The sequence below is a fragment of the Diachasma alloeum genome, unplaced genomic scaffold, assembly GCF_001412515.2.
Source record: "Diachasma alloeum isolate Michigan unplaced genomic scaffold, Dall2.0 Dall_scaffold_00284, whole genome shotgun sequence".
Lineage (NCBI taxonomy): Eukaryota > Metazoa > Arthropoda > Insecta > Hymenoptera > Braconidae > Diachasma > Diachasma alloeum.
In genome coordinates this window covers 1,171,792-1,190,245 of record NW_021680423.1, presented here as the reverse complement: position 1 = coordinate 1,190,245, position 18,454 = coordinate 1,171,792, and the positions used below count along the sequence as shown (strand labels likewise).

The following is an 18,454-nucleotide window of genomic DNA, read 5'->3' as shown; positions in this document are numbered from 1 at the left end:
TTTTCGTTTGATTTTCTTAATAAAAAAAGCAGAAGAATAAAATGAAAAAAAATAAGAATGAAAAAATAAACTTATATTGAAAAAACTTTGAAAAGTTTCAAATTTCAAGAAATCATATTTGAATTACTCCGAAACCGCTAAGGCGATGTTGTTCAGAATCAAATCAGTTTTAAGTTACATGAAAGCACATCGATTGCGCGAAAAAAAATTCAGTCGCATCGCTTGTTACAGAGAAATCTAGCGCAAAATTTTGGTTACATACACACACATACATCCATACATGCAGAGCGGTCTCTAAAAACGTGTCAGGAAACGTGGAGAAATCATAAAATTTCCACAATCAATTTTCGGATTCATTTGAAATTGTTATCAAGTTACAGTTCCACTGAAATTTGAAGGATGTTCGTTATTGAAAATTCACAATTTTACGTAAGAACTGTAATAAATGAAGCTGTAAATTTTAGTTCAGTTACTTCATGAAAATTAATAGAAATTAAAGAAATTCTACGCATTGGATATTTATGGTTTGGTTAGAAATTATAGAATGAGTTGGTGAATTCACGTCTTCCTGCTGCACAAAAATTTGGAATTCTCACCATGGAACTTTCAGTGAAATTAAAAATTTCGTAATTCTCCCCCTTCCCCCTCTTTCGTCAATTCGAATTCAATGTCGTTCATTTGGAAATTACTTTTGAACTGTCCATGAACTCGATTTTTACTAACAGTGCGAGTGTTCAGCTGGCTAACGAAAAATAAACTATTTCGTTATACACTGGGAAAACAAGTTTTTTTTTGAGAAGTACTTTACTTGTATCAAGAAATTCGTGGTTTGAAAATTATCAAGCGCACAATATCTCACACTAAGAAAAAAAATCTTACGCCAAGAAATTTTATACGTGTCCGAAAGGTGAGGACAATTTATTCATATGAAAAAAATGAATTCTCAAATCAATTAAAGTGGTTTTTGTATTGAAATATTTTAGAATTGAGGCTAAAAAACTATTACATGAATTAATTCAATTTTACTTGGTTTGAGAAGTCGCTTTCTTGTCATCAAGAAATTGCCCCCGTCTTTAGGATAAGTACAAAATTACTTGACGAAAGTTTTTATTTTCTTAGTGCAAGATATTTTACTCTTGAAAATTTTCAAGTCAGAAGTTTCTAGATATAAATAAAGACGTATTTCTCAAAAACCTTTCTTTTTGTCGGTGTATACAGGGAAATGTGACTTGGTGACTGCTTCGGTGATGTTTTTCCCGCATACTTCCACGGGAAGTTCCTACTTTACTCCGTATTAAGCGAGAGAAAAGTGCACCCAGAAAAAGATAAATGTAAATTATATTCTGCTACACACACTTTACGTTTTGCTAAACCTTTTTTCCGTCATGAAAATCGGAGTTGAGGTGACGAAAAGGCGCATTTTACAGTTAAAATAAAAAAGTTAATTACCCCCAAACAAAGCGTCTTTTACGTTTCACTAAACGTATTTCACGCTTAAGAAATCGTAAATTACGATCTTAATAGAAACGTCTTTTACGATTTACTTATGCGTAATTTAAGAAAAAAAACCTCGTATTTTCTCAATTAAAAGTATGATTCATTTTAAGGATATCAGGTTCAAAAAAGAAGGCGAAAATATGAAAAAGTAAGGCCCAGGCAATGGGAGCCAAAAAGGGAGGATCAGGATGTAAAGATGAAAGAGTGAGAGGATCTGAGGGGCAGGCGATAAGGCAATTATATCTTCTTTTCTGAACTTCATTTTTTAAAACTTATATTCTGAGCCTCTATTGCCTGATCTTTTTTCTGTAACCCTCATTTTCTGACCCTCACTGTCTGACTCTCAATTGTTGATCCTTAGATTCTGATTCTTCCGTTTTGACCCTTATATACTGTTCCTCATTTTATGACTAACATTCTGACCATCCTTATTCGTCCTAAGAATTCTAAGTCGTAATGTGATCGAAAATTCGTCGTTAATTATCGTTCACTGATAATGAGAGAAATTTCAATGGTAATTTCAACTACAAGGGAATTGTCAAAAAAATAATAGTTATGGTAACAATAAACATTGTAGATTCAACTATTACATTAAAGTGAAAATTACATCATAATGTTGATGACACTATTTGACGTAGTAAATCGAACGATGAATCCTAGTTTAATCTACAAAGTTTATTGTTACTGTAAATATAATTTCTTTGACAATTCCCTCGTAGTTGAAATTACCATTGCAATTTCTCTCAGTGTTAAGTAAACGTAAAATATGGACAAAAAACTCGTAATTTACGGATGAGAAACCATAAATTACCTTTATTTAACCGTAATTTACAACTACGAAATTGTAAATTATGTTTATGTAACAGTAATTTACGCTTCAAATTCAAGCGTAAAATACGATTCAGAAAGCGTAAAAGACGACTTCTCAAACGGAATTTGCGTTTAAGTTTTTCTGTGTGTATCAAACCTGTGGTGAATTGGTAATCAACGATATGTGCATTTTTTTCGAAAATGCGTTTTTTCGGTTAAATCGCTTCTCATCAATTTGTGGAAGCGATTTAGCCAAAACAACATTTTTCAGAAAAAAATGCACTAGTTGACCAATTGCTGACAGAAACCAAAATGTCGTACCCAGCGTGGGGGTACTTATAATTATAGTAGGTTCTAGGCTTGAGAATAATAAATCCCACCAAAGGTTTATCGGCATTTAAATATGAGAATTTATTACTTGATTATTACTTGAAATTGTTTACTTGACGTTCCATGATCATATTTCATTGTTTTAAAAAAGCATTACGTATTAGAACACGAGTGGTCGGTCGGTCAATTTAGAAGCGCTTTTTCGGGGGTGTCCCGCAGCTCTACTAGTGGAAACATGCAATCCAATGCAATTTAAATCTCACCCCATTGTATTTGTTTACAATTCTACCCATGCGATACAACAGATCCCCCCATTACCATCCGTGCAGTTGGTTGTCAGTTTCCCCGGTCTCCTCCGTCACCATTGGTCGCCATTGGTCACATCGAACATACAAACAAACATAACCTACGAACATACGCTCTAAAAACACGTGTCAAGTAGTGTTCTGTGCTTCCATATTTACAAATAAAATAGAATAATCAATCAGCCATCCCCACAAAACAACTGTTCCCTAATATGACCGACGTAATAAAAAAACGCAAGAGAGTGTCGAAGAAAACCAAGAAATCTTGGCGTAAACACGTGGATACAAAGGACGTGGACTCCTTCCTCGACGATTCTAGGCTAGAAGAGCGGTTAGGAACACCCTTCAAAAAGCGAGCCGACACAGATTTATTCCTCATCGACTCCACCCCAAACGAAGACCTAAAGACTGTCATCGACACAAAAGCAGCGTACAGAGAGGCATTGAGAAATAGTGAACCCAAGTGTTACGCAGCTCTGAAACCGCATACAGCAGTTCCAGATCCAATTTCAAAGCGTAATCGAGTTAAAACACCAGAGGAACGCAAGAATCCAATCACTAAGAAATTTGAACAATTGAGAAAACTCAGTGGGAAATTAACCTTAACAGAAAGACTCGCTGTGAAGAACCGGAAACTCGCAGAAATAAAACGTAAAAATCGTCCAAAAAGGGATGAGTTCAAAGAAGACATTTGGGATGATGAACCTAAGAAGAAAGTTCTTGGAGAGATCGACACTCAGTGGTTGACCGCGGATGCTGTTCGTCACACTTTGATCGCCGAGGGGATTGGCAAGAGGCGTGTTCCATTGGCAGTGCACAGGAAACAGTCCGAAGTACCGAGCATTGAGGTTCCACATCCAGGAACGTCTTACAATCCATCTTATAATGATCATCAGTCTCTCCTTCGAGAAATTGCTGATAAAGAGTTGAAATTGATGAAGGAAGAGGCACATCTTGAGAGAGTTACAACTAAAATGTTCAACAAGGTTTCTCAGAAGGAGAAGGATGAAAATTGGCTGAAGGATGCGTCTGAGGGTCTGCCACTGCCTCAGGACGTAGAAGCCAAATCTGAACCTGAGGACGATGAGGATGTTGACGTTAAACCTGCCAAGTTACCAGTGAAGAACGTGAAGAAGACGAGGGTGCAGAGGAGGAAGCAGAAGGAGCAGAGAAAACTGGCTCTGGAGTTGAAGGCGAAAAAGGTTGAGAAGAAGAAAATTGGGGATATGTATAAGCTGAAATCGATTGAGAAGAATATTCAGGGGCAAGAGAGGAAAAATCAGGTTTTGAGGGAAATGAGGAAAAAGGCGGAGGCGAGGAAGGCAAAGGAGCCCAAGGTGCTGAGTAGAACCAAGTTTGAGCCTGCTGAGGAGGCGTTCAAGCTGGGACTCGAGCTCACTGGTAACTTGAGGGGGTCAGAACCTGTGGGTAATCTGCTGAAGGAAAGGTTCAAGTCGATGCAGCAGAGAAATATCTTGGCGCCTGCCAAGTTGGTTCTGTGAGTATTATTATTCATTTCCTCAGAGTTTAAGGATATCCAAGTATTTTGGCTATATTTTCTCCAGTGAAGTGGTTTTCTAGTCTTGCAATTGAACATCAGAGTTCAGAGTTCATCATAACTTTCCGAATATTTTGCAATGATTTTGTTATTTAAATTTTGCATGTCTGAATTTGAATCTCGATTTTAAACCGTTGCAACAAATATTTTCAAAATTTGAAAAACAATTAGAAAGTTTACTTTTAGAGGAAGATTGATGGAATAATTTAAAATTGTAATTTTTTTTAAATTACGAGCATTTTCTGTAAATAATTCAACAGAGAAGCGGTAAAACGGTTCAAGTCGATTTTGACTATTGGTCAGTTTTCATATCTCGGAATCTAAGGCAGATAACAAAATCTCTGTCATCACTTTTATTGTAGAGCGAATTAAGAGCTACAAAAAATGTAATTGCGAAAATTTCGTTATCTCCCTTAGATTTGGAGATATTCCTCAAAAACTTAGCTGAGAGCTAAGTCGACTTGAACCGTTTTAACGCTTCACTACTGAATTTATAAACAATCAACTTTCTACCATAAAAATCATTTGTTTGGAATCGTAAAAAATTTATTCATTTTCAGAATTTCACCAAAAATCGATTTCATGCCTAAAAAAATGAGGTTTCCGAAAGTTTAAACAATTGCAATTATTCATTTATAAACAACGAATATTTTAAAAAAATCATAATTCTGTGCAAAATGTAATTTGAACAACTGCATATTCATGATTTTTTCAAATTTTTCTCACGCAGTTGAATTGACAAATTTGATGATTGAAAATGATTGAATCTATAGTGCGGTCAATACCAAACTGTAAAAGATACTTAAGGAACAAGATAGAGTTGTGCAATTATCTTGACCATTAGAAATTTGAGATTTCTTGTTGTGCAATTGTTATGCATCATTTTGCCAAATTTAACAAAAGTCTCTTGACTTGTTTTTCAAAATCGCTGATTCTTGACATAATACCATAATTGATAAAAGTGTGATTTAGCATTTTGCTACTAATTCTCTAGAATGTTCTGCTGAAAGGAAGAATTTTCAACTGAAATTACTCTGTTTTCTTTTCCAGGAAACGCAACAAGCCGAAGGTCAAGAAGTTTATTAAGCCTGATCACAAAATTACGGTACCTAGTAATTCAAAATAAACTTTGTCTTGGTATGAAATAGGAAAATGTATAAAAATATTCACTTTAAATACAATGTTTTAAAGGAAATACTATAATCGAGATTTTGAGAATGGCAGAAGAAAGAATAAGGTAACATTCTTCATCCATTTTATATTTAGTTCATTGCAAGATGAATGAATAATTGAAAACAACTTTTCAATATTTCTGAATGTTTTTCCCATTTTCAAATTCCAAGTCACAAATGATTGAAAATCCTAGAGCAGAAGCAATTACACCTCTCGAATTAGAGAAAAATCTTACAATTGAAAATTTGTAAAAATTATAAATTAAAAAATGTGAAAAAAATTTAGTTTCCGATAACACACGATTGTACAAGGTGTAGAAACATTATTTCTTTTTTTCTACTACCGACAATAAGTAAGATACAAATTCATTTTTAGACATTCTAGCAAAGTTTTGCGACAACTTTCCAATTCCAAAATCATGGATAACAGGTAATTCTAAAGCACAAGCAATTGCATACTTCAAATCAAACAGAGTCTCAACAATAGAATTAACTTTTCTTGAAGTCTGTTTCCGTTGATTTTTTGCTGAAAATAATTTGACATTCCTCTGGTGCAATGACGTTTGCATTTTGGCCAAATTTTGTTCACTAATCAAGGCTTCTGATTTCCGAATTTCTATGAGACAATCGTTGTCCGGTTGTTCATGATCTAATGTTGTAGTGTCATTTTTGTCCATGCGAGGTTTTTCACATTCTTTGTGTAAATGTTTGCTCAGCACTTTTTGAAAGCGTAACGTTTCCAGAGCCTTGATCAAATCTAACTGACTGTTTCGAGCCCAGGCTTGATTGAAAGATTTCGTACGACTGGAAAATTGAAATTTCCACTGAAAATCAATCGAGATATTATACATGATACAGTGATAAAGTGGTAGGACATCATCACTTCAGAATGATACGCTAGATTACTTTGTGAATCGAAACGCGCGGTATCGTCCAAGGAAAATGTAGAAACGACTGACTTTAAGAAACTGACTTTAAGAAACCCATGATTCTAGAAAAATTCTCAGTGAGAAGACGAGGGTGGTTACTTCATTTTAAATGAAAAATATTTAAAATTCAGTTCCAATAAACTACATATTTTAAGTGAGAAAAGTTCTTCAATTAACAACCTTGGCGTTCTTAAACTAAAAACATTCGAAGGATTTCAGTTCTAGAGTAATTAAATATTAATGTAACATTCATTGAGTCAAGGTACCAGCTAATATACTTTGAAAAAACAAACGAGTTGTGAACATGGCTAAATTAATTTAAAAACAGGAAAAATCAATTCAAAAACGCCAACATTTTTCATTTTGGATCCAACAACCTGTTTTAAAGAAAAATTGTGCCCAAAAATCAATATCTTTGATGGAAGAACCCCAAAGTTCTAAATTTCAGAACCAAGATTTTCTCAAAATAAGAGAAAATGTGCCTCGATTCAAGTACAATTATATTAGGTTTAAGTAAAAGGAATTGAAATTAAAATTTTTTCTTTGATTTTTTAGGAGAACGTCCTTTAAATGAAAGTAAAAATCTCTCATTTCCAGGATTTATTACTTCCTAGATTTCAGCATTACAAAGGTCTGAAATTCAGAGATTTTTACTGAAAACTAGAAAATTTATTTGTCTATGCAAAAACTACGTTCCCGGTAAAAACTGAGTTGATCCTAAAAAAGGTCTCATGATCAATTCTGATAAACCTCAGCATTTTCCATATATTTCCTAAAATAATGTACGTATACTCCTTCCACATTTCTTACTCTTTCTCGCCACAAAGTTCTGCTTCGTGATTTATTTCTTGATACATCGCGTGGATCTCGTTCTTTATGAATATATTATTATTGAATAAGCATCGAGTAAGGGGACTCGTTCTTCTAGAGTTCTCGGCTTCGTAGGCTATTCCTCGTTGGAATATTTGGCTTTGTAAATCATCGAGCAATCTAAAAAGCGATTGAATAATGCAATTATTCACATTTCTTTCCTTAAGTCAAATACTACTCACGCTGCTCTGTCAATTTTGTACTGAATCTTTATCTTCTGTAATTTTTGTTTCACTTCTTCTTCTTGTTTCACAATAAATTCATCGCGAACTTTGAGTTTTTCACGAAGATTGTCTCTTTTATTCTTGTAGTCTTCTAAAGCATTGACCTTAGCATCTGGACCGATCAATCATTTTATCATCATATAAAAAGATATAAAGCCTAAAATAGCAAAAATCCATTACAAAAAGATGCCAAGGTACACTGAGAGAAAAAACGACTTTTGACAAAAAAGGTTTACTTGATAAAAGAACATATTCTTTTGTAAATTTTAAGAATCATGGAATCTCTTGATAAATAATTTTGTTCTTAGACTGAGAGGAAAAATTTTCCAACAGGTTGAGATTCTCTGGTCCCAAGAGAATTTTTAAGCGCTTTCAAAACTAGAAATTATGTCCTTCCTATAAATTCATGTAGTTTGTATAATATCTGGAATTTTTTTATCATCAGGATAAGATTACATAAAATCTTGCACAAAGAGCACAAGACTTGAGATCAATTTTCTATATACGTGAATTGATAATGAAATTGTTGGTCGTGCAATCAAAATAAGAAGTCCTCAGTTGAAGATGAGTGATCAAATGGGCAAAGCGTGAATTTTCATAATCTATTAAATTCTATGTAAACTATATGAATTTATGGGAAGACTTATGCCAACACTTGACAATTTTCTGGGAGCAAGAGAATCTCATCCTTTTGAAAAACTTCTTTCTCTCAGCATGAGCACACAATTATTTACCAGGGGATTTCACGATTCTAGAAATTGACAAGAGGATATTTTCTTATATCAAGGAAATTATCTTTGTCAAACGAATTTTTTCTCTCAGTGTATAGACTCATTCCCATTATCGAGTTCTCCCAATCTAATGACTTGAAAAACACAAACATTGGTTCAGTCCAAAGTTAATTTTTCATGCTCATAAACATGAAGAATTCTTGTATATGAGGTATTCCATGTCAAATGAGTCAACGGCTGACCCCCATCCTCTTGGAAATAGATCTCGATTTTTTATACGATTGGGGCAGTTGACAAACTATTTCCCAATTTTTTCAGATCTTTTAAACAGCCCATTTCGGAGATATGATTGTGTTCTTTATTTTTTAGTTTTTTTGTCGATCACTCCAGTTCTATTCATCTGATTTTAATTTATGACACGTCAAAATTTTCGATTTCCTATCATCTATAAGAATGTTTTCAATTTTTTTTTTTTCAACTCCTAGTCAAGAGAGTTGCAATACCGAATTTTCAAAAAAAAAGATGAAAAACTTGAATTTTTAAAATTACGTTACGTTTTATTTCTCTCATCTTTTTTTCAGTAACTCTTATTTAGGGTGTTTTGACCAAATTCGCAAAAATTCCAAGTCAAAAAATTTGTTTTGATTGTGAAAGTTACTGAAAAAAAAAAGATTTTGAAAGTTTGATATGATGAGCACCTATGGATTGAAAAAAAAACAGAATCTTCTTATAGATGGTAGAAAATAAAAAATTTTGAGCCGTCATAAATTAAAATCGGCTGAATTGAACCCGAGTTGTTGAAAAAATATGAAAAAACAAACAAAAAATCATCTTCGAAATGGACTGTCGAAAAAATCTGAAAAAAATTGAGAGATAATTTTTCTAGCGCCCCAATCGTAGGAAAAATCGAGATCAATTTCCAGAGGGGTGAGGGTCAGCTGTTGACTCATTTGGCATAGAATACCTCATATTCTTTCCGTTACCTCTGAAGGAAGCAATTATGGAATTACCTTACTAATGAGTAATTTCAACAGTATGCTGTTATAAATCTACTCATTGCGAAAATATTTTCATAATTACCAAGGATTATATTTCGGACTGAAATGATTTTATCCAGTTTATATAGCTGCTGAATTCAAATGGTAAAGTTACTCAAGGTTTTAATCTTCGAGATCAGCGCTCGAAAAGTCACTTCATACTTTTCATTCAATTCATCGACTTTACTCTCGTGTTTTTCTTTGTTCTCAACTCGCTGGTCTTCAATAGATTTGATTTCGCTCTTCCGATTATTTATTTTCGATAACTCAACAAATAGTTCTCGATTAATAGCAGCAATCTGATCAGATGTTTTAATGTCTGTAGACCCAATGTCATGCTTAATCTCCTCACATATATCCAACAGGTCATAATTTCTGTCATCTAATCTACGAAAACGAAGAACGTATTTATTGAAACTTAATGCTGCTTATTGCCGATTATTACAAATATTGTCAAGCTCTGTGGGAAAACGCATTATCAAGAAAGGAAATTTTTAGAAAAAGTAAGGAGCCGATTTTCTCTCGTCAACTATGAGGAATGCACAAAGAACAAAAGCAGTAGAATTGGAAAATATTTTTAATAACCTGTCTATGCGATTTCCTATATCCTTTATTTGAATTTCATATAATTCCTTCTGCAAATAACTCGGATATATCTTTTCTTCTTCAGCTTCGTCATCCAACTCCATTATTACATGAATTTGTAAAAAAAATATTTAAAGAAAGTTACAAGATTAATTAATTGTTCGTAAAAAAATATGGAAGAAGAAACAATCCACAACCGAATATCCAATCAGCGTCATGATATTCTTCGATTGGAATTTTCAAACGACTTTTAATTTTCACAATGAGAAAGGTGCAATCATGTTTAGAAAAGGTCTTTCATTATTTATTTATTTATTTATTTATTCATTTCCTTCCTACTACCGTTACGGTTTTATATACACGGAAAAAAATATATTTGAATCAAGTATATTATATACTTATACGTATGATTATTTGATTATTTTATATTAGTACATTATTATTGTTGAATCAAGTATATAATATACTTGATTCAAGTTTATTTTATACTCAATCCAAGTTTTTTTTCCGCCTTTTTCGCCTGCCTGCCTCTCCCACGCTTCCCTTCATATTTTATCTGCATTTACCATGGGTCGTCTTACTCTTATCAACTGCACCCCATTCGGGCTAGAACTGTACGGGAAACCATGGAAAACCCCAGTCGTACAGCCGGTCGATTGTGCAGAGCCCTAATGTGCCCTTCTGTCACACTGACTAGAGGGTCACATTAGGCCACTACACCGTGCCTATGTTCCGAATTTTTTTGGCTAAATGCAGCGGCACTCAGATGTCCGCCAGGGCAACACCCAACTAACCCAACTATTACGGTCGGTTAAGATTTCCATTATTTCATTATTTTTCTTCAAAATTAGTCATTCTTCTGATCATTTAATCATAATTAACACGTCATAGGGTTTATATAAAATAAACGAAATTAGCTGTGTAAGAATTGAATTTCACAAAAAACTCGTAATTGTAATTCGCCATATTTTTTCAAAAATAAAAAAAAAATTTGCAGTTCAAAATTTAGAGGCCTCGGATTATTTTCAATATTTTAAGCGTCTTCGGGGCAAACGAACGAGAAATCAACGGTCTCTTACAAGTTTTTTTCATCAAAAACGTAAAAAACGCCGAAACAAATGTTTGCATAATGTAATAATGAAGGTCAGGTTCCATGAGAATGAATCGATTGCAAAAAAAAATCAAATCAAATAGTTTTGTGGTGACCCAAGAAAATCCGTGCGCGTGCTCGCACTCACACACACTCCCATACACACACATCGCCGTATTCCGCATCGAGAAAAGATGTAATTTATCAGAAAAGTAAAATTGTTTCTTGAATGTATATCGATTTCGAAAAAAGCTAGTGAACTGCTGATTAAATGTCTTCCAGTATTCCATGATTTGTGCGTTATATCAAGATTCATCGTTTCTAACAAAAAAAACTTGAAATCGCATCGTTATGCACGGAGAAATGGTCTCGTTTACAAAAAAACGCTAATTTTCGACTTTTTTCCAAATGTTTTTTGGAAAAAACTGGAGAAACGCTGAGACGATCGTCTCCATAATCTAATCAGGTTCAAGTCACATGAAAATACAGCGATTAAAAAAAAAAAAGTCAAATCGTATCGTTTGTTCAGGAGGAATCGTGGCACAAAATTTTTGTCACAGACGTACGCACACACATACACACATCCACACATACAGACAGGTACCTGAAAAGGGTCAGAAGTGGTTCCAAAGGTCATGAAACGTGGAGAAATGCTTAAATTTCCACATTCGATTTTCGGGGTCATTACAATAACTTCCTCCCTTCGGGTCGGGAAGTTAAAATTTTTTTTTGCACTAATTATTTTCAGACATATATACTCGATCTTCAACTTGGAGTTAAGTTGGAGACCGATTACCAAAGTGTTCGAATGAGAAAAATCTTACTTCAATGGCTCGTGACTTTTAAAAATCATAATAGTCTTTTTGTGTATATGTATTTTGTATATATAAAAAATATTGTTCGTCATACGACCCAAAAAAACTTTCCTGACGAATATGATTGCAGCCCTCGCCTTCGGCTCGTGTTGCAAACCTCATATTCGCCAGAAACGTTTTTTTCGGCCTAATGACGAAATATACTATTTTGTCATTCCGGCCGTAAGGCAGCGTTCCGCTTCGCTCCGCGTCCGTGAATCTCTGCCTACGGCCGTTATGACAAAAAATATTGTTAATGACGAAATATACTATTGAAGTATTGATATTTCAGGGAAAAAAATACCGCATGATTATACATGAATTTTATTATTGAAAATTTGAATAATCGCTACAATTTTCGTCATATACTTTATAGACTACTTAATGAAATCTGGGATCGTCCAGCTTCCAACCACTGTTCAGCAATTGGTCTGCATGTAGAAAAATCTAAATGTAAATTACGTTTTGCTAAGTATAATTTATGGTTTGCTAAACGTAATTTGCGATTGCCGTCAATATGATATTTGATGGATTTTTTTCCGTCATGAAAATCGGCATTTAGGTTTCAAAAAGTCGTATTTAACACTTAAAATAAAAACGTTAATGGCTTTCCTTATCGGGAAGTTAATTACGCCCAGACAAAGTGTTTTTTACGTTTCACTAAACGTATTTCACGCTTAAAAAATTGTAAATTACAGTCTTAATAGAAACGTATTTTACGATTTACTTATGCGTAATTTACTTAAAAAACGTATTTTATGCTTGAAATAACTTTTTTCTGCATCGTTAATTACGCATAAGTAAAAATAGAATACGGGACAAATCATCGTCACGTACGAATACGAAATCGTAAATTACGTTTATGTAATCGTAATTTACGGTGATTCGTAGCGGAATTTAGGTTTCAACTTCACGCGGAAAATACGTTACAGAAAGCATAAAAGGCGACTTCTTAAACGTAATTTACGTCTAGGTTTTCTTTCTCATGTCATAAATCCACTTCAAATTTAAATTCGACCTAAACCTTTCTGCAAGTCAGTTAGATTAGTCATCTTCCATCTCTCAATCCAATTCCTCCGTCATAAAAAATTTAAATCTGTATCAAGGTGATAAGCTTCTAAATTCTGAGGAACCTTCTTTGAGTCACTTATTCTTAGCATATATAATAATATATACTAAGAATAATTCTGATAATATCAGAATTGTCAAAATAATAGGGTCCACATCACGTTTCAGTATTTGAGAACGCAAATTAAACAGCGAAACAAGGCTTCCATTCGGAAGCAACAACAAGCAGGAGTACGAGCCTATCCACCAGAAAGCATGTGAGTGCTACGTTTTGTGTTATTGATCTATTTTTTTTTCTACCAATTCCATTGGTAGTAAGCTTTTGAATGGATTCATAGCAATTCATTATCCTTATGGCAGGCGTACAACCGTAACCACATACTGCAGGGTGTCTACAGAAAGATATTCAATCTTTTAATGAAATAGATTTATACAAACGAGTAAATATATTCGAAACAGCTCGGCCGGTTGAGCCCATTTAGAATACCGACCTTCAATATTGTAAGAGCTGTAATGATACCAAATTTCAACTTGTTTGTTTCCATTTTTTCTCAAAATATTGTGCGTACAAGAATGAAAAAATTTAAGAAATGAAAAAACGGAATTATTTCCAAACTGTGTATTAAAGAGTATATATTTTGATTGACTTACATAGAGGCCATCGAGACGAGTATTTAGAACAAAACATTTGAAATCAGTGCAGTAGTTTTTGAGATATTGAGGAAAAAAGAAATTTAAACAAGTTTTTATATTTCAGGAACTACTGGACCGATCGGGCTGAAACAGCGCGCCAAAGTTGAGCTCAATAATAGCTATAATGAGCCAAAAGTTTAGATTTTCATTTTAAAATTTCACGGTATTTATGGTGAATTTTCTGAAAATTAATCACCAAAAACCCAAATTGTTAGATACATACATACAGACATGACCCTAAAAACATCATTTCTTCACGTTTTATAACATTCTAGACCATTTACAATCAAAATTAGAAAATCGAAAAATCGGTCAAAAACAAGGCTTCCATTTGGAAGGGAAAAACATGAAAAAAAACAATCAACAATCAAACGTTTATAATCTTCGCTATATTCGAGCTCTCTATAATACTATAAATCTCTAAAAGTTTTCTCTTAAAATTTCCATCGCAGGCGACACAAGGAGTTGAAGTAATATCTCCAATTTCTCCTGGTAATTGCGTTATAATGCTCTTCACGGAATGTAGAATATTGGTCAATTGTTCAATTTGTATGCGATTGACCTGGACATCGTCCAAAATATCTTTTGTTTGCTTCCCAGTCTCGAGGATAGTTCTCTCGATCTTCCTAGCGTCCTGGTCTGCTGTTAGTTGTTTTTCTGTTATGGTTTGCAGCAGTTGATCCTTACTACTCGCACACTGCTCCATTCTTCGTTCTTCAGTCCGCAGTAACACAGCATTCAAGTGATCTTCTGCAATTTTTTCGATGAATTTATTTTGCTCGAACACCTTATTCAAAGCCATCTGCAATTCTTCGTGAAGTAATGAAGCTCGCAGTCTTGTATTCTGTTCAGTCTCTTTGCAGATCTGCATTTTCCCCTCAAGCTCTTGACGAATTTTATAAGTGTCATCTAGCTCGCTGTTAAGAGCTATGTTCTCTCGGATTGCTCGTTGAGTTGCATCAGCCATTCGGAGATTTGTGGCTTCCTGAAAGCTCAGGGCAAGGTCGTTTAAACGTTCTTGCATTTCTCTTTGCATCCTGTTAAGAAATAAGTCATTTATTGTGTGAAGAATCTATGTTGATCTGAAGATTTTTTTGCACAATTAGATGAGTATTGAAAAAAAATCAATTTGGAAGAGTAATGTCAAGAAGTTTAAGCATTCAGGGACGAAACTTTAAATCGATTTAAGGCCATTCTTTTGGAAAATGGGATTTTCATCCCAATCGACTCCAAAAACGACTACAGTAAGTTTTTTAGCCATCAAAGAAAAAATCTTTTTTTTTAACTTAAGGGGAGGTTTACCCCCGGAAGAAAACTTTTGCGTTTTTCGAGAAAAAAACTTCAAAAACACTATTTTGCGCGTTATTTCCGCGTTAAAAAATTAGAGATTCAAATTTTTTCTAATCGAAAAATCAACTTTTGATTTTTTTTCGAAATAGTTTTTTAAATATGATCACAAATTCTCGTTCTTTAATTATGAAAAATACGGGAGAAGATACATTTTGAAGTCCATTAGTCAACCTGAAAAAAAGTCATTATTTTCAACGGATCGATTATATTTTCGAAAATAAGTTATATGCATCAATTAGAATGAGTGAATTTCTACAAAAGAATGGAAAATAAATTGAAACAGTACGGAAGAAACGCACCTATGCAAATTTTTGGGAGGAAATACGCTGGCTAGATTCCTGAGAGGAGCCCTCTCAACTATAGAGTAAAAAGGGTAGGTAGATGCATGGGGACCATTAAACATCAAGTTAGTAATCATAAATGAAATTTATGCAAAATATTTGGGCATGAAAAATTTTTTTCTCCAGATATTAAGAAAAATTTTGATAAATGAATAAATTAAAAAATGCATCGTCTCCCGCATTTTTCATAATTCAGGAGGGAGAATTTGAAATCATATTCAAAAAACTATTTTGAAAAAAATGCTCTGGGGATTGTTGTTGCGTTGATTTTTCGCTTCAAAAAAATTCGATTCTCTACTTTTGAGTGGCAGGAGACAATTATGACCTACCAATTCAGATTTTTGAGGAAAAAACCGGCGGAAAATAGTATTTTCAAATGTTTTTTCTCGAAAAACCAAAAAGTTTTTTTCCCGGGTTGAATTTCTCCTTAAGGATATCCAAGCATCTTTTACAGTTTGATATAAACCGCATACTATAGATTTAACCATTTTCAATCATCAAATTTGGCAATTAAATTGCGTCAGAAAAATGTGAAACAAATCATGAATATTTAGCATCACTCAAATTATACTCTACACAGAATTATTATTTCGTCAAATATTCATTGTTTATAAATAAATCATTGACATTGTTTCGGAAATCTTATTTTTTTTCGGTATGAAATCGATTTCTGGTAAAATTCTGAATATGAATAAATTTGTGTTTATAAATTATTCCTAGAAAAAGCTCGTAATGTTTAAAAATTGCTATTTTTTAATTACTTCATCAATCTTCCTGCAAAAGTAAACTTTCTAATTTTTTTCCAGATTTTTAGAATGTTTTATAACAGTTCAATATCGAGATTCAAATTTAGTCCTCCAAAGTTTAAATAATAAAATCATTGTAAAATGTCCAGAAACTTAGGGTTAAATGGGATTCAAATGAAAGCTCTAATGTTCGACTACAAAAGTAGAAAAGCATTTCACTGGAGAAAAAATAGCCAAAGTACTTAGATATCCTTAAACCGATTTACCGCTTCACTACTGAACTGTCGAAAAGCTTTTCGATTATTTCTCCTGATACCAGTTAATCTATCAATTATTTAAAAAAATAACAGTGAGTTACAAGAAGTTAGCATGCACTTTTCCAGTTTCTTACTGGATACAGTGGAAACCTCTTACTGTGCTTTGCCGATCACTAATGATTTCTCAGCTTCATATAACGCCTCACGATGCCTCTGCTCCTGCTCTGCCATTTGCTCCTCCTGGATTTCGAATTTTCGTGTCAACTCGGCTCTTGCATTTCTCCAGTCCTCGAGTGCGTTCAATTTTCCAGCTAAGCTTATGAATACAATGAAAGAGAAAGTTTCTTCGAGAAGAATAATTCAGTTGAGAAATGGCAAAACGATTTGAGTCAATGTCACCCATCGCAATTAATAATTGTCAACTCATCTCAACAGTCGGATTACTGAGAGACATGTCGCGTAAAGAATTTTCCCACCTCTTTACATCTTTCGACGTTTCATCTTGAGAGTAATCATTTCATTGGTGGAAATTCTATACTCGATCTAACTCGTTTTACCACTCCTCCACCCAGTTGTTTACACTAAAACGAATTGATATATTCTTACAAACTAATTTCACTTCTGCATTGAGATTCGTCTCCATATTATGATACTCCTGCAACATCGATTCTTCCTTAGTTTTGTACGCAAGTTTCTCGTCTTTACGAAGTTCTTCCATGGCCAGTAGTCTCTCTCCGAGTTCCTTCGCTTCCTCGGTTTTCTGTTGGAGAATCCTCTTCAAGTGAGCAACAACATCGGACCTGTCGTCCTCTAGACGAGTCAATTGGGCTTTCAGGGAGTCTAATTCTCCCTCGAGAAACTCATTACGCGTCTTGAGTCTGAAAAATACTCAATTAATAGCTGAAGTAGTCTCGAAATTCTTTTTCCATTATGAATGATCACTGTACCTAGCTAATTGTCGATTATTATCGAGGATCTGTTGCTCATAGAAAACGATGTCCCTCTCATTAGCTGCAGGCTTCTTCTTAGCTTTTTTCTCTTTATCTCCTCCCTTCTTCTTCTTCTTCTTCCCCATGATTCAATCTGTCACTTCACATAATTTCGATTAAATGTTATCATGTGCTATCGCTGTTTACTCTACACCATGGATTCGCGATGTTTATGGTAACCATAGTGATTTCATTCGGTGATTCAGTAAAGGACCAGGAATCCACTAAAAAAATTCAGTGTAAGGATTTTTAAAGCATCTATTCCGCTTAGGCCCGGTTGCACTGAGCCCTGTTAGCTATTTTTACCCCAGGATAAATTTATCCATGTGTAATCCTTATGGACTAACAGACCGTTATCTGGCAGTTTAGTTAACAGACGATGGTGCAACCAGGCCTTATCAAGTAATGTAATATGATATCTAGGCATGTTTTTATGTACTGTAACCTTTTGTTTACAAACAAAAAGCAACGAACTTGAAAAAAATAGGTGGCCGAATTGAGGAAGAATCCATCATGTATGTTCTTTTAATTATTCGCTAATCAATTGATAGAGTTTATTCATTTTTTTTCTAAATGCAGGTAGTGTTGAGCCTTATTTAACGACATTAATTAAAATTTAAAATAATAATTCTAAAAAATTAAATTTTTACTTATCCTATATTAAATTTTTAGAATTTTCGGAATTTTTCAAAAATCGATCGTCCTGCAATAATGCGCAAAAAAGTTCAGAATTCATTGAATGCCAGCTTCAAAAAACTGTTTTGATATTCTTTGACCAAGTTTGAAGATGAAGGCGATAATAATAATCGGTGTTTTGATTTGTATAATAATTTTCAAAAATTAAGTATTTTTTAAAAATGAGACTTGCGGAGATATTTTTGAATATCATGCCTTAACACGTATGAAAAAATCGTATAGAAATTTTCTATACGGATTGCGCATAGAATTTCTATAGGATTTCCGTATATGATATTCGGATATTTCTATACGATTTCTATAGATTAGATCCTATACGACC

The 18,454-nt window shown here is 33.7% G+C and overlaps 2 protein-coding genes across 2 annotated transcripts; one reads left to right on the top strand and one right to left on the bottom strand.

Annotated features, from left to right (window-relative positions):
• The first annotated feature begins 3,016 nt into the window (after window positions 1–3,016).
• LOC107038454 (ribosome biogenesis protein NOP53) lies at window positions 3,017–5,695 on the top strand. Its single transcript, XM_015257549.1, has 2 exons — window positions 3,017–4,440; window positions 5,551–5,695. The coding sequence occupies exons 1-2, from the start codon at window positions 3,155–3,157 to the stop codon at window positions 5,624–5,626; spliced, it is 1,362 nt and encodes a 453-aa protein (XP_015113035.1). The 5' UTR covers window positions 3,017–3,154; the 3' UTR covers window positions 5,627–5,695.
• Window positions 5,696–14,120: 8,425 nt separating this feature from the next.
• LOC107038446 (cilia- and flagella-associated protein 157) lies at window positions 14,121–17,522 on the bottom strand. Its single transcript, XM_015257541.2, has 4 exons — window positions 17,395–17,522; window positions 17,054–17,325; window positions 16,605–16,758; window positions 14,121–14,790 (listed from the first exon to the last, which is right to left on the bottom strand). Exons 1-4 carry the CDS (start codon window positions 17,520–17,522, stop codon window positions 14,121–14,123), a joined length of 1,224 nt encoding a protein of 407 aa, XP_015113027.1.
• Between the last annotated feature and the right edge of the window lie 932 nt (window positions 17,523–18,454).